The 21,785-nt window shown below is 60.4% G+C and overlaps 5 protein-coding genes across 5 annotated transcripts in view; 3 read left to right on the top strand and 2 right to left on the bottom strand.

Annotated features, from left to right (window-relative positions):
* Positions 1 to 383: 383 nt before the first annotated feature.
* Positions 384 to 2,909, top strand: F751_4328 (hypothetical protein; the record flags this gene model as incomplete). The annotated part of the gene is made up of 5 exons (XM_011403600.1): positions 384 to 490; positions 594 to 754; positions 1,197 to 1,300; positions 1,478 to 1,854; positions 2,513 to 2,909. 5 exons carry the CDS (start codon positions 384 to 386, stop codon positions 2,907 to 2,909), a joined length of 1,146 nt encoding a protein of 381 aa, XP_011401902.1.
* Positions 2,910 to 5,191: 2,282 nt separating this feature from the next.
* Positions 5,192 to 5,506, top strand: F751_4327 (hypothetical protein; the record flags this gene model as incomplete). The annotated part of the gene is made up of 2 exons (XM_011403599.1): positions 5,192 to 5,354; positions 5,502 to 5,506. The coding sequence occupies 2 exons, from the start codon at positions 5,192 to 5,194 to the stop codon at positions 5,504 to 5,506; spliced, it is 168 nt and encodes a 55-aa protein (XP_011401901.1).
* Positions 5,507 to 7,705: 2,199 nt separating this feature from the next.
* F751_4326 (Phosphate permease PHO89) lies at positions 7,706 to 11,793 on the bottom strand (the record flags this gene model as incomplete). The annotated part of the gene is made up of 12 exons (XM_011403598.1): positions 7,706 to 7,732; positions 7,893 to 8,018; positions 8,186 to 8,284; positions 8,480 to 8,599; positions 8,780 to 8,877; positions 9,082 to 9,166; positions 9,457 to 9,654; positions 9,994 to 10,536; positions 10,677 to 10,894; positions 11,150 to 11,417; positions 11,528 to 11,590; positions 11,743 to 11,793. 12 exons carry the CDS (start codon positions 11,791 to 11,793, stop codon positions 7,706 to 7,708), a joined length of 1,896 nt encoding a protein of 631 aa, XP_011401900.1.
* A 4,947-nt stretch (positions 11,794 to 16,740) lies between these two features.
* Positions 16,741 to 17,681, top strand: F751_4325 (ER membrane protein complex subunit 8/9-like protein; the record flags this gene model as incomplete). Its single annotated transcript, XM_011403597.1, has 3 exons — positions 16,741 to 17,010; positions 17,157 to 17,270; positions 17,415 to 17,681. The coding sequence occupies 3 exons, from the start codon at positions 16,741 to 16,743 to the stop codon at positions 17,679 to 17,681; spliced, it is 651 nt and encodes a 216-aa protein (XP_011401899.1).
* A 477-nt stretch (positions 17,682 to 18,158) lies between these two features.
* The window catches only part of F751_4324 (K(+) efflux antiporter 2, chloroplastic), a gene marked incomplete at both ends in the record, with an annotated part of 6,275 nt that continues 2,648 nt past the window's right edge, over positions 18,159 to 21,785 (bottom strand). The window contains 10 exons of the mRNA XM_011403596.1: positions 18,159 to 18,281; positions 18,453 to 18,613; positions 18,849 to 18,932; positions 19,107 to 19,221; positions 19,482 to 19,766; positions 20,096 to 20,392; positions 20,613 to 20,719; positions 20,951 to 21,073; positions 21,286 to 21,361; positions 21,557 to 21,685. Coding sequence (XP_011401898.1) covers positions 18,159 to 18,281; positions 18,453 to 18,613; positions 18,849 to 18,932; positions 19,107 to 19,221; positions 19,482 to 19,766; positions 20,096 to 20,392; positions 20,613 to 20,719; positions 20,951 to 21,073; positions 21,286 to 21,361; positions 21,557 to 21,685 — 1,500 coding nt within the window. The remainder of the gene's footprint in view (positions 18,282 to 18,452; positions 18,614 to 18,848; positions 18,933 to 19,106; positions 19,222 to 19,481; positions 19,767 to 20,095; positions 20,393 to 20,612; positions 20,720 to 20,950; positions 21,074 to 21,285; positions 21,362 to 21,556; positions 21,686 to 21,785) is intronic.

The following is a 21,785-nucleotide window of genomic DNA, read 5'->3' as shown; positions in this document are numbered from 1 at the left end:
TATGCTACGTCTGATTGGATTGGCTCCATCTCAATGATTCAAACACAGCATCAGGCTGGTCACTCTTTCACCCCTGTCACGCTGCCACAGGCTGGCAAGGCGTCACAGGCAAAGCACCATGCCAGCACTACCGCTGATGACTGTGGAGGCGAAGCAGGCAACTCAAATGCCTGCACTCCCACCATAGAGTTGCAGCAAGATGCCATTTCAGCAGCTCGTGATGTTCAGGGGTGCGTAAGAGCAGGGAGGATGTGAGGTTTATGGAGGCATGGGATTTCAGCTGTGACCAGACGAGGCTTCCACAGCATCTAGGTTCAGCTTGGTTTAGCGACCGGAAGAGAATCGCTCCAGCACCCATCACAGCATCCTCCGTCTGCAGGAGGATGACAGAGTATGGAACAGAGTTGGCCGGGCAGGCCAGCTTTGACCCAGAGGAAGTGATTGCTCGCGTGGCACACATGGTCTTGGAGGCTGGGAAGACCGTGGCAGAGTGAGTGCAGGACGGGGGCTGCGGGCTGTGGCTCTGCAAGCTCACGGTCCTGCCGCAGGGCCTGTCAACCGGTCGCAACTCCCACTTCATCTTCTTTGGACAGGCCTGCGCTGCTGGCAGACAGTCTCCTGCCCAGTGTGGAGCCCCTGCCCCAGCTGCATGCGCTACACTACGCCGCGACGGATGCCAGCTTGAGGGCAAGCCTCGTGCGCAGGGTCCTGGTGCAGTATGCGCTCCGTCTCTCGCTGGCATTCATTCGGGGCGGTGAGTGGCCGGAGGTTAAATTACATCGCAGGGCGTCAAGCGGGCCTCCTCGATCCAGGACGCCGAACCACCTTTCCTCCCTCTCCACCTTCCAGGAAGCTGCCCAGGGTATGCCATGCCCGAGCCCGTGTGGGAGGAGGCATACAGCCTCCTCAGCTTGTTGTGCGCCACGCTACCTCCGTTCCCCCAGGCTGCACAGGCTCTGCACAGTGGGATTGTGCATCGAATTTTTGGTGAGATGGTGCTGAATTGATATTGCCTGCACGCCTGGAGTACCTGAGATGTCCTTCAGAGTGCCTAGAAAGGTTTTCCCCAATGCTGAGGAACCTCTACTGCCCATTCTGGCATATCTTGAGACTTGACCGTGCTTCCTGATGGTCCGGGCAAAGTATGCAGTGTGCCAGTCCTACATCAGCCTCCACGCCACTCTCCTCACTCACAGCAAGTAAGCTCCTGCTGGACCTTCAAAAAATGGCACTGGAAGCCTGGGACGAGGGCGCTGAGCTAGTCTTCCAGGCCCCAGATGGTCCAAGTGGGGGTGGAGAGGTGAGACCCTGGTTGCTGAATAGGCCACAACTTGCATTAACTAGAGCTCAGGCTGCTCACGGTGGCATTGGGGAAGGGAGACCAGCCATGCAAACCTCCTCTTGACGCCTCGTGCGAGGTGCAGATGTGTGAACCCAACACTCATCATCATGCACTCTTCACCCACCCTGTAAGCAGGTGGCGACGCTGGGAGAGGAGTCTGGCGAGACGCCAGACCCTGCCTCGGAGTCTGTTTCCCCGCGCCAGGGATCGGCCAGACCAGCGGCGAATGTGCACACCGGCGTGCCCAAGCAGGCAGGGGGCGTCGGGCCCACGCCGGCGCCCAGCGGGGCCGACTCCACGGCGAGGGTGCCGCCAGCTGGCGAGAAGCTGCCGAGCATCAGGCACCGCCCCGAGTCATCCTCCCGGTCCGCGGCATCTGGGGAGAACAGCGGGACCTGGGGGGCCGGCAGCAGGGCCACCGCACACACTGGTGGAGGAAAGGGCGGCGGGCAAGAGGGGGCCAGCAGCGCCCCCACCGCGCTCGTGACTGGCCTGGCGCACATCAAACTCAGGTCGGGTGAGGGTTGCTGGAGGGGGAAGGGCACAATCTCTGTGTGCACAGTGCACCCAGCCCACGCGTCAGCGTCCATTTTTGCCTCCCTCTGCCTCCCCCCCAAACTCCCAGGCACAATAACACAAGGGCACTGAGTTATCAGGTGCGGGCGGGGTTCGGTGTCGCGGGTACATCCCGGCACAGCGCTCCCGGCAGCGTCACGCCGAGGGAGGCCGGCGCCCAGCTGCCGCCGCGGCAGGGCCGGCGGCGGCCGGAGGGCGGGCATGCGGAGGGCACGTCCCATGGCCAGAGCACGGGGTCTGCCAGGCCGGAGACTGCTCGCGGGGAGGTGGCGCGGCGCGGAGGGGAGAAGCGCAGACGCAGTCCCCGGCGATCCGACGCCCCTGGCGAAGAGTGCGTGTGTTGGTGGTTGTGATGGAGTATCCGTCGGGGTTTGAAGCCCTGGGTAGGTCCATGCACCCCATGGCTGATGTCTGAGACTCAGAGCGCATGCCCCTGCCCTCTCTGCGAATGTTGTCCCGACATGACCCTTGCCCGGCTGAGGGGTGAGGCTGGAAGCGCCCCTGCACATCACTCCGAGTCCCGGCAGCCCCCCCTCCCCGCCCCTCCCCAGCCATCCCTGCATACCCCCCACCCCTTCAATCACTCTCACACAGGGTGGGCATCGTCAGCCCCCCGGCGGCGGCACAGGCGCCCGGCAGCCGCCAGGGCATCCGCGCCGACGAGGAAGACCCCTTCGTCCCGGGGAGCGAGATGAGGCCCGGGTCCGGTGACCAGGCTGCTCCCCGCCGACACTGGGCGGGGGTTGGCCTGCTGCTGCCCCTGGCATTCCCCGGCGGGGAGGCGGAGGGGAGCGCCCCGGCCCAGCTGCCAGGAGCCCTCGTGCCCGTGTTCTCCATCGGGCCCACCCCTCCCACCTCCCCGGGCTGGCCCGCCACCGCCCTGGGGATGGGGGCTGAGGAGGACAGGAGGGCACGAGCTGCGACGACGGCCCTCGGCCCGGCCCCTGCCGCCATGTCCACCTGGCTCACCAACGCCCATGCCGCTCGGTGAGTCGACTGCTGGAAGGCAGGACTGGTGCCTGGTGCCTGCCATGCATGTGTTCCCTGACGAGCAACCACGCCTGCTGCGATTGTCAGGTGCGCATGGGTGATCATCGCGCCCATCGATCGGAGCCCCTCACCCCCCAGCTGCTCGACCCTGTCTCACACCCGGCCTTCAGGGCCGCACACGCCAGAGCCGATGGTGGCGCTGAGCAAACGTTCGCACCGGGGGGTTCGCCCCCGCAGCTGCACGAGATGCACTGGGACAGGGGCCATGCTGCTGCTGAGTCGGCAACCCCAGACGGCTCCCTGCGGGAGGGGCCATCCCATGCTGGGCAAGCAACGATGCAGGCGGGAGGCTCAGGCCCTGGTGCAGCCAGCCCTGTGCTCGCCGCAAAGGACGGAGCGACGGCAGGGTGCAGCACGGGAGAGCCCCAGGACGAGCAAGCCCTGGCCCCTGCCTTGCCGAGACAAGCATTGACAGGCGGAGACTTCTTGGTGCTACCCACGACGGCCACAGGAGCAGCAACAGCGCCCGGTCAGCAGATACAGGATGCGGCAGGAGCTGGCACAGAGGAAGACGGCGCAGCGGCAGCCGATGAGAGCAGACAGGGCAAGAGGAGCGCGCCGTCTGAGGAAACAGGCGGGCCAGGAGAGACACAGCCATCAGGCGATGCCAGGCCTCCCTTCTTGATCATCCCAGAGGACGTGGCGGGAGTGGAGGGGCCTGTGACATTGGGGGGCCCATCAGCGTCGAAGCATGGCGTTGACACTGCACGGGCCGCCACCTCTGTGCTGCCAGATAACGGTGGGGCCTGTTCCACAAAGTCTGTCCGAGTCCGTCGGCGTAGCCCCAGGCAGCACCCATCCGACTTGGCAGACCCTCCCTCAGCATCAACTTTAGACGGGAAGTTACCAGCCGCCAGGGTCGACACCAGCAACACCGACATCGCCAGCGCTGCCATGCTCCTTCCACACCTGCCAGCCCCGACTGGCGCATCGGCAGTAGCAGGTTCCCAGACACGCAGGACCTCAGGCATGACTGGAGACCCAGGTACATCTGCTGCGATTCCTGCGAGGAGGACGCAGGAGCGTGCAACACTCCACATGCCTGCGAGTGGCGAGGGCCCTCACATCCCGGCTGCGCCCAGACTCACTCGCGCCATCGCGAGGCAGCAGGTATTGAGTGCTGCTCAGGACAGAGGGGAGTGTGTTTGGGGGATGTTCTTGATACATGAAGCTTAGGGATGGAGCCCACGGGCAGCGGGGAAGATGTGACCCTCACTCGACCCGCAAGCCGTTTTACTAGGAATTGGAATGAGACAATGCACGGCATGCCTTGCCAATGCCACTCCCCATTACCTTCACCCCTGCAGGCGCAGGCGACCGCTGCCACGGCCCAGAGACTGCAAGCTTCCCGCCAGCTTCCTGTTAAGGCGGTGCCCAGAACAGAATCTGGTGTTGAAACGGAGCAAGCACCCCCACCTGGACCCGTGCGGTCCCGAGATCGCCAGGTCGCGTGTGCTGGGACCCCTGCCATTGGAGGGGCCAGCAGGTCGGAAGTCGTGCAGAGTTTCAAGAGTCCCAGGATGAAGAATGGACTGGCTGTGGCGATGCGGCGAGCCTCGGTGAGTTGGGATGCGTGGCAGTAGCTGGAGGTGCTTGTGTGCTGGTATTTCTTCCTTCCTTACGAGTGCTCCTCCCTGCTGTGACTGCCGCTTGACTTGCCCAGAGGTGGGGGGAATCGGGCAGGCAGCAACCTCCTCGTAGTGTACACACGAGGTTGCAGCCAAGCATCGCTGCCCTGCTCTAAGCCTCCCTCCCGCTCCCACGCACCGCAGGCGAGGGCGGGGAAGGCCGCTGCGGCCAAGCGTCAGACCATCCGACCTGCATCGGGGGCCAGCACAGTGGCTTCCCCAACCTCTCCTGACACGCTGGGCATGCCGCCCTCGCCGTACTCTGGAAAGTACGACCTCTTGCCGGACAGCCAAGCCAGCGAGATAGAGACAGCTGTGGGAGCACAGCGCGCAGAGCGCGTGGGTGTGGGCGGAGCGGGCGGCCAGGCCTGTGGCTGGCCGGCAGAGAATTCCAGACCAGTGACAGCGCCCCGGGAAGGAGCCGCTTCCCCACCAGCGCCGCTGCCCTCTGCAGCGGACAACGCCAGCCCCAATCCCCGTGGCAGTGGGGACAGGGAGCATGCCGCGCTGACCGACAGCCACCTCGAGACCGAGGCAGAGGACGAGGGCCCACGCCGTCCCACTGCCGAGACGCCCCAGTCTGCCGCGCCCCAGAATGCCAGCCAGGGTCGCAGTCGGACACTCAAGGGCCCTGGCGCGCGGCGAACGCTCCTGGCGGCCTGGGAGGGAGCCAGCGATGCCGGGTCTGTTCTGGCGAGCCCGGCTCCCAGCGAGACTCCGCTGCATGTCGCTGCCAAGGTCGCCATCGATGTCCGCAGGCAAGGCTGTGGCGGGAGTGTGTCCGTGCCATGTTCAAACAGTGTAGGGAGGAGATGCCGAGAGGAGCCTCTGCAGCAAGCGCTGTCCCTCGAACCACCCCAATGACTGCATCCTGTAGACCTTTGGAACCCCACTCCCGAGCACAGGCTGAGCACAGATTCGGAACCCGTTCTTCATCCTCAGTCGCTGGCTGATGCCCCTATTCCCCAGCACACACCGGGGTCGATTGCAGCCACCTGGGATGCCGTGCTGTCGCCCCGAGCCTCGGGAAGACCCATCACACTGCGCAAGGCACGTTTCCCACCGTCCCCGGCAAGCCATCTGGGGGCCCTGGCTCCCCTGGTGTCTTGCCCCGGGCCATGGATGGCTGCCGGCTCGGTCACGTCCCCAGAAGCAATGCTGGCCAGGGCTGCCGCGCAGCTGTTCTCCCCTCCCAGCTCAGGTGCCGCAGGGTGGTGGGCTTGAGGGAGAGGACCCAAGTGTCAATGGCTTGCGGGGTGGGAGCTCGAGGAGGTGGGGCACTTGTCTGTCCCAGCTGGGGCATGCTGCTTCTTGGCCAGGGAGAAACTCGGTTTGACTGAAGGTCATGGACTTGAAGCGTGCCGCGCAAACCCCTGCTCCGACACTCTACTTCTCAGGTCGGCGCAGGGACAGTCTGACCATGCTGCAGAGACTGTCTGTTGACATTCAGGCACCCGAGGGGTCCCTGGGCTTCTGAGTTGACGAAGCTCCATAATGAGGAGCTTTTAAGCCTCGAACAAAGTTGACACATGGGGGTCGGCCCAGGCACCCACTTTGGGGAATCTGAGCATGAGGAAAACAACACCCTTGCGAATATTCCAGGGACTTCGCTGCCAGCTACGCGGATCCACGGACCTTACGCAAGATTGATGTCTTGTTAGTATCAAGAACAGTAAAGCAATCAAGAGGGGCTTCTATACCGCGTATAGTAATGTTAAAAATGCAACCGATGGGACACTGGGACCCCGAGGTAGGGGGCAGAAGGCAAGCATACGATCGACCTTGGTGTCGGCGGGATGCCGGAATGTCGAAAAAATGCAACGGAGCAGATAATCTATACTTTCCGAGACAGAAGTTACTTATAATGAAGTTGGAATCTGTTCGTAGTGAGCATCTTGACGGTCGAAGGGCATGCTGTTGTGTTTCGGAACAACCCTTGCCTGTAAGCCTGACCGGAGGCGCAGCCGCAAGGTCGGCATCCGGCTCGCGGGCAAGGAATGGTTTCTGGTCGTCAGTGGAACACATCATTAGATACTTATTTATTGCCTCGAGAGGACTGATGGAGGGGAAGTCGCGTATCCTTCGTGAGTGCTTGACCCAGAGGCTGGCCTTTGTTGAGGTCTGGGCTCCGTCTGTAGGTGATTCGAGGGACCGTCTGCGGCAGTCTCCAGCTTCGCTTCCAAGAGGGCAGCAGTGGCGAAAGATTGCAGGCTGGTCTTGTAAGCTGCTGGGCCAGGTTTTGCAAGTGGGATGCAATAAAAGAGATTAGACACGCCGGGCGCATGGCGTGCTGGGGCAGGGCTACGATGGTGAGTTTGGGCCAGGGCAGTGCAGACAGGACTACAGGAAGTGGGCTGCTCCATTACCAGGATCCAATGGGTAACCAGGCGACATATATAATGACATGGGATCGCCGCATACACAGCCGGCGCTATGCAAGCGAGTGATAGCATCACACCAGAGTCCGCCTGCTCGCTGCGTCTTTTTTAATGGTGGCCATCGCGCGGGGTGGCGGACCAAGTGAACCCCGTCACGCTGAGCTGCCAGCTGCTGCTGATCCACCAGACGCCTCTTGAGACTCATCTCCCCAATCCCTGTGGGGGGTCGGCCTGAAGTACCTGCGATCCTCCTGACTCTCCATACCGGCCCCTCAGCTGCTTTTGTGCGAGCGCTATGGCTTGCAGTTCCCGACGTGAGGATGTGGCGCTCATGCCACGGTATGAACAAGGGCAGGCTGCAATCAATACCTGCGTCCCAGCCAAATGCATGCGATGTCTGCCCAGGTCAACCCTCCAATGCATGGCCTGACGCCGAGCCCCATATGCTCGTGGACTTTGAGGATTACATGAAGGATGTCAACTTGGACTGGCTCAATGCCAGGCTGATCAAGGCGCCGTGAGTGACCGATCAGTCATAAGACGCTGGCAAGATCCTATTAGTAGAACTTTAGCTCAAGGGGTTTAGCAGAGGATGAGGAACGGAGATGCACCATGCCCTCTTCCTGCGGCATGGCCATGCATCGCTCACCGACCCATCATCTCTCTTTGCAGTGCGCTGCAGGCCAAAAGTAGCGACATATAGAGCAGCAGGGGTGTGCCAAGACCTGCATTTATTGAGGCACCAGGCTTCCCGGGATCTGCATGGCAAGAGGGATGGGTAGGAAGTTGTTTACTAGGGTGGTGCTCGGAACAGTTAAACCAGATTGTTGTCGGTTCTGCCCACCCCCCCTGCTCAATGAGGTGGCGCAAGCAAAGCCATGTTGTGTCTCTCGACACAAGTGTTTGCCCCATGTCTACCTGGGAGAAAGAGTTCCATGCCAGCGTGCTGTTGAACTCCGACAGGATCTGACTGTTGATGGAAACGACATCCGGCAGGTTCTTCACCACAGGGGCAAAGACCTGGTAGAAGGTTGAGTTCAGGCTCTGCAAGAGGTGGGAGAGAGAATGGGGTTTGGTTGGGGCGGGTGGAAGGGACGAAGGCTGGCAAATGTAGCAATCGATGGTCGGTGAGGGTCGACTTGACTCAGCACACCATACTAAGTCTCATCTCCACAACCGGCTCCCCTGCAGAGAATCTTATGACAGCTTACCGCGATGCTGGCCTGGATGAGGGAGTTGTCGGCGTTGGTGGAGGTGAGGAGTGCCGCGTTCATCTGTGCGATCATGGCAGTGTTGGTCTGGTTGTACACCTGGGGTAAGAAGGGGAGGAGAGGAGGAGGGTCATATGCACGATTCTGGTCGGAAATGCTGGTGAGCTTATGCCATGGCCGTGGCATGGACTAGAAGGCAGGAAGGGGGTCGAGGGGGGAAACAGGAAGCTGGGGTGAATTACCCCTTGAGCCCCTCATCTCAGACGCATCAACTTTTCCTCCTGGGCCACTTACAATCGCAGCCGAGACCAGCTGGTCATTGATAGGCTGGTAGGGAGAGTACGCGCCAAAGGCGGTGATCCCGGCTGAAATGCCGCAGGCAATGAAGAGCGTGGCCACCCACCCCAAAAAGATCTGGGAAAGTTGGGGGGGTTGGGCAGTGATGCAAAGTTGTACTTGTGGTGAGTGTGTACTTGTTGATCCTTTCTACAGCCCAGAGCATGTTGCAGTGGCTTCCCTCCTCAATTCACAGGGATCAAGAGGTGGTTCTGCCCTGGCCCTTCCTCGCCCATCACGGCATACTGCAGGACGCACCCTAAACAGGACTTTGTAGTTGATGCCCTTGAAGCCCTCCAGGCAGCCGATGCCAATGAGGCCACCAGTGATGGTCATGGTGGTGGAGACGGGGAGGCCTGCGGAAGGGTGGTTGGTGGGTTGAGGTTCATGGTGATACCAAGCACCGAGCTCAATGCCCCTCCCGATCTCCAGGCTGCAATGTGTGCCGCTCTCGGCTGTTGTGTTATCATAAGGAAGATTTGGTCCGCCCAAAGCATTTACATCTGCACAAGCTGGAAACCTTGCCGTGCTCACCCCCTCGACAACATCAGCACACCCACCATAGCGTGAGGCGACGGCCACGGTGATGGCAGTGGCAATCTCAGCACAGAAACCGCGAGCATTGGTGACCTTGACGGTCTTCACCTGTTGATGAGGGCATGTGTTGGGTGGTTGGTCCATGCGCAGGCACAGACCCCTGGTCTTGGGAGTATTGGGGTACATTTCACAGAGAAATCAGCGCTCAAGCAGTGCAGCATGCCAACATGGAGCATCCTCCCTGTCCTACATGTCTCTGCTGCTACATGATCTCTGGGCAGCCGTACCACCTCCACTCCCACATACCCTGACATTGACCCATTTTACAGCCAGATACAAACCCCCCTCCCCCCTCATCCCCTCCCCTCTCTCCTTTCAACCCTCCTTACCCCGAGGACCTGGATGATGCGCCAGCCGAAGAGGGCCAGACCGATGGAGATACCCACACCTCCAATGACGAGGATCCAGGTCTGGGTGGGGACCTTGGCGTTCACCTCACCCGTGTTCCAGATGTCGTACACCGCGGCAAAGGGGCCCATGGCATTGCTCACGTCGTTCGCGCCGTGCGTGAAGGACATTACGCATGCGGAGAAGACCTGCATGGGAGGGGGTGATGAGAGTGTGGTGGAGTATGCTGCATTGCAAGGCCGGGCAGTCGGTGGCAAAAGGCAAGAGCTGCCATCTCCACATTGTTCTATGATCACCCAGACCAAGGATCTTGTGCCAAGTCGGTGCCTGCTGCAATAGGCAGTCCATCACCCCTGCTCAAACGTCACCCATGATGACAGCAAAGTGAGCCCCTGTCAGAGCCCGACATGTCCGATCAGAACATGGATGATCGATCTGCAACGAGTACTCACCCAGCTGTGCCACCACCCACAAGGTCACCCTCTTCCTCCCAAGCTACCCCACAGTCACCCCCCCACCCCCCTCACCTGGAGGTAGCGGAACATGGCCTCGGTCTTGAGGTCGAACAGCTCAGCGTTGTCGTGCACGGCCTTGACGCCCTCGTCGGTCTCTGCTACACCGTGGATATCCTGGCGAACATTGTGCAGGAGGATGTTGGTCACCGGGTTGTACTCGACCTTCTCCCAGAAGGTCTTGTCTTTCCAGGCCTTGTCCTTGGCCGCAAAGCGAAGCGCGTGCTGCTCCGACAGGGTCAGGTTGCGGTGCTCCACGTCCTGGCTCCCCTCCTCTGCATCCTTCTTCAGACCGTCGGGGCCGAGGGAGGGACCAGAGGCGATTGCCCCTGCCTCCATCATGGAGGGGTCGCCCTCCGCCTCACGCGACAGGATGCGGCGGCGCAGGTAAGGCATGATGAAGACGAGTGTGATGGCGCCGCAGCCCACTCCACAGACCGCGCCCACCCAGGCCGCAAAGCCATCGGAGTAGTCTGCCCAGGTCCCGTTCTTGGAGCCCGTCTGGATGATGAACGAGACGATGAGCCAGACCATGCCGAAGACCAGGAAGGGAAGCACCTGCACACGACCGTGAGGGGTGTCGAAGTTGGTAGGTCGCATTGTAGCACATGCGAGCACCAGGAGACAACATCTCGTCGTCACACACTCAAACATGTGAGCCCACGGCCCCTTGGCCCCCTCTCCATTCCAAAACTCACGTAGAAGGCGCGCTTGAAGGAGTGCTGGGAGCGCAGGACCCACTGCCTGATGCTGCCAAAGAGGATGACGGTGATAAGCCCACACATGATGGGCGAGACGATCCAGGACAGGAAGATGGGCACCATGCCCCCCACATAGGGGAACTCATCCTTGTTCTCGCTCCAAATTACGGCGCTGCCGCCGCGCAGCGCCAGTGCCATACCCACGGTAGCACCGACTGTGCGTGTTGTGGGGGCGTTTTGGAGTTGCACGGGGGTTGTGCAAGCGCAGAGCAGGAAACAGCTGGTCACTGGGAAAGGCTTGGTACCGATCAAACAAGGGAGCATCAGGAGGAGGAGCATGCTCCTCCGGCCAGCATATGTTGCATCCCTGGGAATGCATTCGACGTTGGCAAAGGCAAGTTTTCCCTTCACTTATCCTTGCAATGGGAGCAATATTACCCTCCTGTGTAAGCCCTTCCAACGCCCCTCACCGGTAGTATGGGTCATGGAGACGGGGAGGGCCAGGTACGAAGCCGTATTGTCCCAGAAGGCGGTGGTCATGGACACGGCCAGGAAGCCGTACATGAGGACGGCTGGGGTGGCGGTGAATGCGTCCAGGTCCGCCACCCCAGACTTGATCGTGTTGGTGACGCCGGCGCCCAGCAGCACCGCGCCGGCAAACTCACAGATACCCGCCACGATGACAACCTGGCCCAGGGTCAGGGCACGGCTGGCCACCGTAGTGGCAAAGCTGTTGGCCTGCAGGGAAACGGCCAAAAAGGGAGAAAAATATGAGGAGGGAGCCGGCTGGGAGAGAACTCCACTGAGGAGCACCACCGACAAAGGCCACTCTCAGTCTAGCCCCTCACCATGTCATTGGCGCCGATGCCGACTGCCGTCAGGAACCCGAACACGACCGACAGGGCAAAGATCTGGAGGGTTGGGGGGGGGGATGGAAATGGGGGGACCCTCAGCGCCACCTTCAAGGTCACAGCTTTATCATCCTGGTCTTTCGCCCAGGTTATACAAAATCGGGGATATGCTTCGACATACATGACATCAATAAACCAGAAGTCTTCGCGACCCGTGGAATGCCAACCGAACTTGCCCATGTGAACTCCGGGAGGGCGGCCATGGTGCGAGGCGGCTGTCCACCCTGCAGTGAGCAGCGGGATTGTGGAGAGTGAGCCCATGCCGATCACGTGTGTATCAAAATCTCTGAGCGGGAGCGACCAAGAATGTGCGGTATGCCGCTGCGCTCGGCTGGAAACACTGTCTCCTGTTCCAGACACGATGGTGAACAGGGCATGCGCTCCAGAACATGGATGGACGTCGGGTACGCAAACTGCGCAAGCCGGTCACCAATCGGTGCAACCCCCAATTGCGCCCACAGCCAGCCTCACCTCTCAGGCAAGGCCGGGAAGTTTATATCGGACTTGAGGAAGGGCCCGGTGGTTTAGATGAGAGAAGTGTTCAACATGAGCTGTGGACGAGGAGAGAACTATAAAGATGGGTGGCGGCATGGCCCCCACCATGGGGCATCGGAGCATGCGAATAAAGCATCTTTGCGAATATACCAGGGTTTTGCTGCCAGCTGCGCGCATCCTCGGATCTCGCGCGGAATTTATGCCTATTTAGCAATACGATAAGTATCGTAATCAATGGAGGCTTGAATACCATGTATGCTTTAGATGAATTCGCGACCAACGGGCAAGACCTCGAGGTCGTGGGCAGTACGCAACCTTGCAGGCGACCTTCGGATCGGCGGGATGCCGGAACCTCGAACCATGCGAGGGAGCAGATGACCTGCTCATGGCGGTCTTAAAAGTCTCTGTAATGCATTCGTAGCCTGATCGAAGCGAGCATCTTGACCTTCGAGGGGCATGCAGTACCGGCTTGCTGTTGTGGTTCGAAAACAACCCTCGTGCCCGATCGGTGGGCGAACTGCTCCGCAAGATCGGCATCCGGCCGGCGGGGACGGAACCGGAATTGGTCGTCAATTCAATTCAGCATTAAAAGATGATTATCGCTTCAAGAGGATTGCTGTGGGGGGAGTCGCGAATTCTTCGTGAGTGCTTGACCCAGAGGCTGGCCTCTGTCGAGGTCTAGGCTCCGTCTGCAGACCTTCGAGGGGCTGGAGGGGTGATCTCGCGTCTCCCTCCACACCCTCTTCCCGGCGGATGCATTCGGTGGCAGTTTCGGGTTGCGATGTCCCAGGGCCTCCTTGGTCACTGACCAAATCGTGGCCAGACGATGAGCAGGTTGTCCCGCCCCTCGGGGTTTGACCGCCAGCGTCAGTCTCCAGCTTGGCTTCCAAGAGCGCAGCGCTGGTGAGAGATTGCAGGCTGGACGTGTGAGCTACTGAGCCAGCTGCCTGGGCCTTGATGCGCCATGTGGCCCCGCACTGCAGCGCGCATAGCATGGCTGCTGAGCTCAAGTGCCCGCTGCTGTCCATGTCCCAGCACTTTGCAGCCAGCAAAAGGTAGCACAGCTCAGTCCTATTTGAGTGATTGGAGAAATATTGTGAGTTGTTCTGGACAGCAACGTGCATTATTACTTCCCAGACTGCTGTGCAGTGGTGGCTCGTCGCGCACTGGTCTAGGAGATGGAGCAGGAAGTGCGCAGTCCGCCTCCATCTACCTGTCGAGGGAAGGCGCCATGTCCCTCATCCATGACAGGAGATCGCGATAGCTGGATCCCACCCGCAGGACAGGCGCTACGAGGGCCTTGCCTCGACGTCTCCCGGCGGAAACCACGGTCTCAATGGCGCGCCTCAACTGCGCAACCCCATGGAACCCTGGCTGAGAGGTGGCAAGCTTTGCAGCCTGGGCCAAGATCTGTCTGGTCGGTAAGCCTAGGGCCCTGGGATAGGGGTGAAGCAGCAAGTCCAGCAGCTCAGAGTCCCTGTGTGGAATCGAAGAAAGTTGAGGTTGCACAGGGTTGGAATGCCTCGCACGAGACACCTGCAACCGTGGGCACATGGCGAGGACCAACGGCAAAGACTTCAGTGATCGAGATCCATGCAGACCATGGACCAGACCGACTCAGCTACTCTCATCCCTGCACACTCACCCTCGCTCCAGCATCCTCATGGGGCTGCCCCGCCCGGCACGGGGATCGTCGGCATCATGCGACCCGTCGGTGCTTGGGCTGCTGCTCCCACTCATGTCCCCAAGCGCGGCAATGACTGCTGCCAGGGCGGCACGTGGTGGGCAGGCTTGCAGGGCTGGGACCCCGCCTGTGAGCCGCCCGACGGGCTGCGGCCAGTCCTCCAAGGAGTACACAAAGTTTGTGACCGGGTCCCTGAGGTACACAGCACTGCCCTCCTGCCACTCCTGCAGAACCCAGATGCATCCTGGGCGAGAAGTGGGGAGGGAGAGCACGCATGTGAGGAGAAGCTCTGATGCCATAAACCTGGAACGCGAGGAGCAACTAACCCATGCTGGTCAGTGCCCGGACTCCGATGTCATGCAGATCACTTGCAGACGAATCGCTCTGCCACCCCACCATGCTGCCTCTGCAGCTCCGCAGCAGCTCCAAGCCGCCTGGGTGTGTATGCATACAGGATGCAGGCTTCCAGTGACGTGACCAAAGACTGGTGCTGGTGCCATGCTGAGCCCAGGTTTTGCAAGGAGGACGGGAAGGAGGGTGATCAGACACATTGGATGCGCTGCGTGCTTGGGCAGCACCACTTGAGCATGGTTGGGACCCGTGCAGAGCTGATAGGAGTGTAGGAAGTGGGCTGCTCCATCACCCAGAGCTATCTGTTGCCAAGTGACATCCATCCACTCACAGAATGAATCGTGCATAGCCTGCATCATGCACCAAATAGATCACATTTGCAACCTACTCTCCCCCGGTCCCGTACCTCTCAAAGGGGCCCGTCTAGCGGCATGGAGCAGCGACAGGATCTCCTCACGCTGGGCTGCCAGCTGCTCCTGTTGCTCCACCAGACGCTTCACAAGACTCAACCCCTTCAAGCTTTGGGGTTCGGCCTGGGGTACCTGCGATCGTCCTGCCTGTCCAACCCGGCCCCTCAGCTGCTTTTGTCCGAGTGTTTTGGCTTGCAGCTTCCCCACCTGAGGATGCATGGCGCCCACGACACAAGATGAGCGACAACAGGCCGCATTGAATGATGAACCATCCTCAACACTGAGCAATGTCTGCCCGGATCATGCACCCAATGCCTGGCCTGACGATGCACCACAACTGCAAAACCCAGCTCGATCAGACTCGTCCCAAAGACCACCATCATGCCGACTCGCCTGCAGGGCGAGTGCTCTTTGGTCGGCCTTTGCAGCGGCGAGTCTGGACTTGAGCTCCGCATTCTGCTTTGCTGCCTCCGCGGCGCTTCGGCGATACCTGTCCGTTTGTCAGGTCAGAGTCTGTGCAGCTGCATCTGCAATTCTTCGATTGGGACACAGCAAAGCATGTCCACGCGGCAATGTCGCCTGGAGAGCCTGAATGGACACAATATGACTGTGCTGAGCTTTCAAGGTATACAACCAAACACCACTGCCTACTTGTGCGCCAGCTGTGCAGCATCCGCATGCTCGCTCCGCTGTCGGGCCAGCGCTGACTCTGCGTCGAGCAGCCTCTGCGCCAGGCCACCCCGGAGGGAACGATCATTGCCCACGAGCGCCCGCTTGGCTGCCTCCTCCACCCGCGCCAGCTGGGCAGACAGACTGGGGAGAGAGGGACGGAAGGCACTTCAAGTGTGGCTCTATCAGAGTGTGTGGCCCCAGCATTCCTTGAAAATGCAGCATGCCATGCATGGAGAGGATCTGGACTTCAGCAGTGAAAATAGAACCCATTGCAGCGTGTGCTCCGTCTCCGCTCGCGTACTCTCTGGCCTTGCACTCCCATTCGTGCGCCTTCCTCCTGGCATGGACCAGCTCCTCTCGCTGTGACAACCATGCATCGCGAGTCACCTGGAGTAGATTGCATATCCAGACCGCGGTTGCTCTATACTGAGATCACCCACTCGTTTCCATGCACTCCCTGCTCTCTCACCGTCGCAGGCGCTTGGCGACATTGGCGCCGTTGCGATTCCGCCCAGCTGAGGACGCTCTCGGATGGGAAGGAGGTCACCGAATCCCCCTCGTCGTACCCCATTCGAGCAGCTCCTGAAATGTCTGGTCTAGAACGTGAAGATGATGGCTTCTTTCTTATCGGCTGGGAGAGGCTGCAAAGTCGTAACGGTCCGGAGTGACGAACGGGGGGAGTGGTTAATGGACCGGCACGGACCGATCGCCTGGCCGGATGTAGATCGGTGCTTGGACCCATGACAATTTGCGCGACTTCATGTGCATTTGCAATAATCGGCTCGAAACCGCTCACCACTACGCAGAACCACGAATTTTTAATCACAAGCAGTACAAGAGGAAAGCCGTGGGGCCTTCCATTAGGGAGTATTCGGGATCCCTGCTTGTTCTGTGGATCCGCTTGTTACAATCTGAAACATCATTTGTACATTTGCTTCGAAAACAAGGGGAACCAAAGGTTGTAGAACACGAAGTGCGTATGCTTACCAGCCACAGGCTGAGATATAGCTGTGCAAGAGCATCTGGATAGGCTTTTCTGATTCTCATTCTATCGATTTAAGACATCCCACTGGAACCCAGCAATCGCTCAATGTGTTCGTGCTCTCTTACCTTATGTTTAGTTTTACCGCGGGATCTGCTCAACCAGAATATGCAAGGGTTTGATGTCCTCAAATGGAACGCACAACATGCTGCAAGTGCGCCCTGAATCCAGCACATATGACTAACGAATCCAGCCATTCCAAATGGTAACAACAAAACCGCGTGGAGAAGGTGGTGTGGTGTTCGGCATGCATGGAAGGGGCTTGAGGGATGAGATCAGCGGTAGATCATTGAAAGACCTCTCACAAGGCGCAACGGCGTAGGCCAGGATGTGGAGGGCGCGCGCGACCACCGAAGCCCCAATCCTTGGTCTCGTGAGGCCCACTTGGGAAGCCATCAGCAACAAAACAAAATCCTTAACAATATAGATACAAGCTTGGGCTTCGCATAGATCGATAGACTTTTGCCGATCCCCAGTAATCCTCCTCGCTACCGCAATGGGCGGGGATCATACGCTCGAGCGTACCGCTCTGCTCAAGATCCTCCTTCACGCGATCAAGTACCCCGCATTCGGTGTCAACGGGGTTTTGCTGGGCAGCATAGCCAATGGCACCGTCACAGCCACGGATGCTGTGCCCTTTGTACACAACTTCACAACACTTCTTCCGGCCTTTGAGACGGCACTGTGCCAGGTCCGAGCCACGCTGGGCATCATTGAGCTGGCCACTTGTTTCTCGAGAGAAGCAGGGCTGAAGTACGGGATACCTGTTTGTTCACCAGCGCGGCAAGCAGGCTGCCTGCACAGGTGCTTTTCCTTCGTCATCCTTCCCAGGGGCCATCCTGGCAAATCAACTGGCAACTCGTCCCGGTTGTACAGGTGGATAACCACACGAAAACACAGAGCGGAGTCCAGGTGGTGGGCTACTACCAGGCCAACGAGCACAACAAGGACACACAGCTTTCCGGTGCCGGCAAGCTGCTCGCCACAAAAGTCGCGACGCTGTGGCCCTCCGCCATCGCCGTTGTGGTACGAGGGGTTCTGGGCCTTTTCATTGGTTTGCCTGGCTCGGCGAGACTTCCCCAGAATCTGCTGCAGTCAAATGATAGCTCTTGCATGCATCAGGAGTTGATCTCACCTCTTCGCCTCTCCGCCCGCTCCCTGCTCTTGCAGCTGGACCCTGAGGGCCTGAGGCAGCTGTTGCAATCCAGTGGAGGCGAGTCACCCAGCGACGCACGGCCCTTGTTCACCCTCCACATCAAGGATGGCCGGAATTGGGTGGAGTATGGAGGCAGGCTGAAGGTACACACAGCTGGGATTCCATCAGCCCTGGAGCAGCTGAGTGCGGAGGGAAAGCACAGACAGCTCGCAGATTTTGAGGATCACATGGAGGATGTCAGCCTGGACTGGCTCAATGCCGGGCTGATCAAGGCGTCATGAGGGGTAGAAGATAACTGTTGAGACGCTGGCAAGGTGTTGATCGTAGGTATGAGACCTGAAGATCTGTCCTGGTGACTGCCCTCGTCACACCAGACAATGAAGCCCAGTTTACCTCTCCAGCTTCCAGTACAAATGGCCGTGAGGTCCACTGATGGAGGGACTCGCAGCTGTTCTGGTCTCCTCGACAATCTGGAGCACTCCCGAGGTCTTTGCAATCCTGCCTCTCGCGCCTTTGCTTGGCGTCACACCCCTGCCCACGCCTCACCCCTCCACTCCCTTGCTCTCACTTCTTGCGAGCTCTCCCTGCTCCTCAGCATGCCCTCGCATGTATGCTTCAAAGTTACACAAGGGAATGTCGTGAGTGGGTATGATCGGAAATGCATGTGGGCATTGCACAGTCATCGGGTTTCCCAACTTGGGTGTGGGGTGGGGAGAAGGTCTCTCAAGGGGCAAGTTGAGATGTGGAATGCAGGAGGTTCAGGGGGCTGCCAGGCTGGGCTCCAGGGGACCTGCGCCGTTGAGTTCAGGGCCCGTGACGGCCCGCAGCTGCTCTCCCACCACTTCGTACCCCAGGCTCGTCCTGCTCCTCCGCGCCACATCCTGGGATTGGTGTGGTGGGAGGGGAGCATGTGCATGGGACGACGCACACCTCAGACGCTCGGCCTGCTGGGGAGAAACTCCTGGCATTCGATAGATGCGTACGCCCGCACACCTTCCTCCCAGCAATTCCATGCGTGTATGCTCGGGCATCCCACTCCACGCCCCCCCCACCTGCAGCTCCGACAGGTGCGTCCGCCTCAGGTCCCGGATGGCTTCGGCCACATCGCCCTCGGGGATGTCCAGCTCTGTCAGGACGGCGGCCGCCAGCTGCAGGCTCGGCTCCAGGGTCTCGGGCACGACGGCGGTGGCCCCTGCCTTCTCAAGTTGCAGACCTGCACAGGACAGGTGGGAGGAGGGCCATGGGATGCATGACAGGATCAGCAGCCGTAGGCGCGCCTGCAGGAGAACGCAAGCCACCCGCGCCGGCGAGGGCATGAGGGCAGCTCCATGCCTCGCCATGTTTAATTGACTGTGGCCAGTCTCGAGCCTTGCCTTTGACCTGATCCCTAGGGGGGGGTACCCGGGACACAACTCCCACCCCCGCTGCACGTATCCAGTGCAACGCACCGTTTTCCACGTCGTGCGCGCGCACGAATGTCTTGACGAGTGGGAAGTGCTTGTGCAGGGCCCAGACGCTCCGGTAGTTGGCGGCTGTGGCATGTGGGTAGGGGTTGATTTGGGTAGGAAAAGGAATCAAGGAGATGTGGGAACGGGACGGCAGCAAGAGAAGCAAGATGGCAGGTATGACGGCCGTCGTGTGACTCCAGTGCAGGACATCACACCTCCTGCATGGACCTTCCCCATACCGCCAGCCAAAACACGCACCGGGGGTGTCCAGCGTGATGACGGCGCAGGCAGCCTTCTCAGCGCGCAGAGCGTGCAGCACGGCAGGCGACCCGGCATCCCCAAAGTAGACGGGCAGGTCCAGCGCACGGCCCTCCTGTGGAGACAAGTTTCGAGAGAGTTGGTGGGAAGACCGCACATATGATGGCAGTCCAGGGATGGAGGTCAGGGTATGGAATTCGATCCAAGAGGATCCTTGGCTTTTGATCACCATCCAACCCTGACTCAAACCAGCTGCACAAAACCACTGACCCAGCGGATTTCTATCAGTCACTTCCTCACACAACTCAGCGGAAAAGAGGGGCCCCTCCCTTTCTTACACATCAACCCCTTTCCTCCTCCACCCAGCCTTCTCACCGCCACTCGATTGGCGTCGACATCTAGCGCGACAAAAGGGATCAACTGCTCGCTGAGCATCTCGGCGATCAGGCGGCCTACCCGCCCAAATCCTGCAATGATGACGTGGTCGGACAGCCCCTCCACCTCCTTCTCCTGCGGCTGCATAGTCTTCATGTCCTTCTTATCCAGGATCTTGCCCAGGCGCGCACCCCACTCCGCCAGGAAGGGGGTCAGCGCCATGGACAGCGCCACCACGAGGTACAGCTCCTGTACCATCGCGGCGTTCAGGATGCCCTTGGTCACCTGTGGAGAGGGAGGAAGGGGAAAGCGCAGGATCACAAACTGCTGGTGGCAAGGGCTTGTAGAGCTGTTCGACGATGTTGCTCAGGGGAGACCCCGATTGAGGGACGGGATACCCTCGGGCCAGGCCCTTGCGCTGTAGATCTGGAGCAATACCTCGAGTCAACATCGCCATGTGCAAGTGGCTCCCAGCATCACCAGAGCACCCTGCAGTCGGCCCCTGCACGTCCGCCCCCTTCCCTGTGCATTGTCACGCGGAAACCCTCATGCCAGGCCCTCCCATCCGATAGAACCCCCCCTTCCTTTCCCACCACCAATCAGACCCCACGCACCGCTTCGCCAAAGAGGACAAAGGCGAACTCGCCGCCGGGGGAGAGGAGCAGGCCGGCACGCAGGCTCTGGACGAGGCTGAGGCCAAACACCTGGCCCACGCCGGCCATGACGGCCACCTTGCCCCCGATCAGCAGGACCATGGCGGCGAGCACAGTGCGCAGCTTGGCAACGAGCAGGCCCATGCTGATCTCCATGCCCACCGTCATGAAGAAGAGGCCCATGAGCAGGCCCTTGTACGGCGCGATGTCCGCCTCTATCTGGAGGTGGAAGGGGGTCTCTGCCAGCAGGAGGCCCGCCTGGGGAGGGGGGCGACGAGGGGGGTGGTTGCTCGGGAAGCCAGCGCACAGGGTCGGCAACAAGCACGTCGCGGTCCCAGCATTCCAGCCCCACCGCGTCCAGGGGCAGTGTGTCTCAGAGCAAGGCCACATGCACATCTCCCCACCAGACACGAGGACAACCCCCAAGCACAGCCAGAACCGCTCGAAACCAGCCGCCGTGCTTGCCGGGCCGGCCCACCAGAAATGCGCCCAGGGCGAGGCTCAGCCCCGCCAGCTGGGTGATCAGCGACGTCCCGAGCACGACGAGGAGCGTCATAGCGGCGAAGATGTCGGGGTTGCGCGTCTCTGTTGAGAGGTGGGTCGGTAGGTGGGGTTGGGGGGTGGGTGGGGTTCGGGGAGGGTTGTGTGGTTGGGCTCATGCAGGGGAAGGGAGAGCGGCGTTCGATTGGGCCCTCCATTCCCGCCACAGACACACCGCACCGATATAGAAAGCATGCTCAACAACGTGTCCACCCCATTGTCGCCCCAACGCCCTTGCCTGCAGACACAAGCACACCCGTCGATGCCTTGCTGTACCTGCAACCCGGCGGTACAGTGGCTGCAGGACCCACCGCCCCACCACCGTGATGGTGGCCATGCACGTCACGGCCTTGACAGCCGCCACCCCGATGGCCTTGGAGATGCGGATGAGGGATTCCACTGGGGGTTGAGAAGGAGAAAAAGGGAAGAGGGGGGCTGTAAGTATGACAGGCAGCTGCTTGTCGAGGGCTCCTGGGACAGACATATTGCATGTTCAGGTGGAACACACCTGACTTTGTTCCATGCGATGCTGCATCAGGCACCACCTCAAGCCCCTTCAAGCCGAGGAGCTCCTCCTCCCCCCCTCCCCCCACAAAACCCTCGCCGCTCACCTCCCCCCGCTGCGGCATTCTCGGGCGAGGGTGTGAGCAATGGGATGAGCATGAGCAGCACCACCACCGCCAGGTCCTGAAAGAGGAGGACAGAGAAGGCAGCGCGGCCGTGGCGGGATCCAGTTTCGCCCCGGTCCGCCAGCACCTGCATGCCCACCGCGGTGGTGGACAGGGCCAGCCCGCCGCCCACGATGATGGCGCCCGCGCCGCCCAGCGCGCCGCCGGAGAGCAGCAGGGAGGCACCCGCCACGGCCGCCAGGGTGAGACAGACCTGGGCGGAGCCCATTCCGAACACCATCTTGCCCATGGACGCCAAGCGGTCGAAGGACAGCTCCAGCCCGATGTTGAAGAGGAGGAAGACTACGCCCAGCTCCGCAATGTGGCGCACGGAAGACACGTTCTGTGTTGAGTTATTGTTGTTTTGGAAGGAGGGGGGGATTGTGATTGTAATTGTCGGCGCGAGGTGAGGGGATTTTATATGTGTGTGTGTGGGGGGGGGG

Source organism: Auxenochlorella protothecoides (assembly GCF_000733215.1).
Source record: "Auxenochlorella protothecoides strain 0710 unplaced genomic scaffold scaffold50, whole genome shotgun sequence".
Taxonomy (NCBI): domain Eukaryota; kingdom Viridiplantae; phylum Chlorophyta; class Trebouxiophyceae; order Chlorellales; family Chlorellaceae; genus Auxenochlorella; species Auxenochlorella protothecoides.
This window is presented reverse-complemented; position numbering and strand designations above follow the sequence as displayed.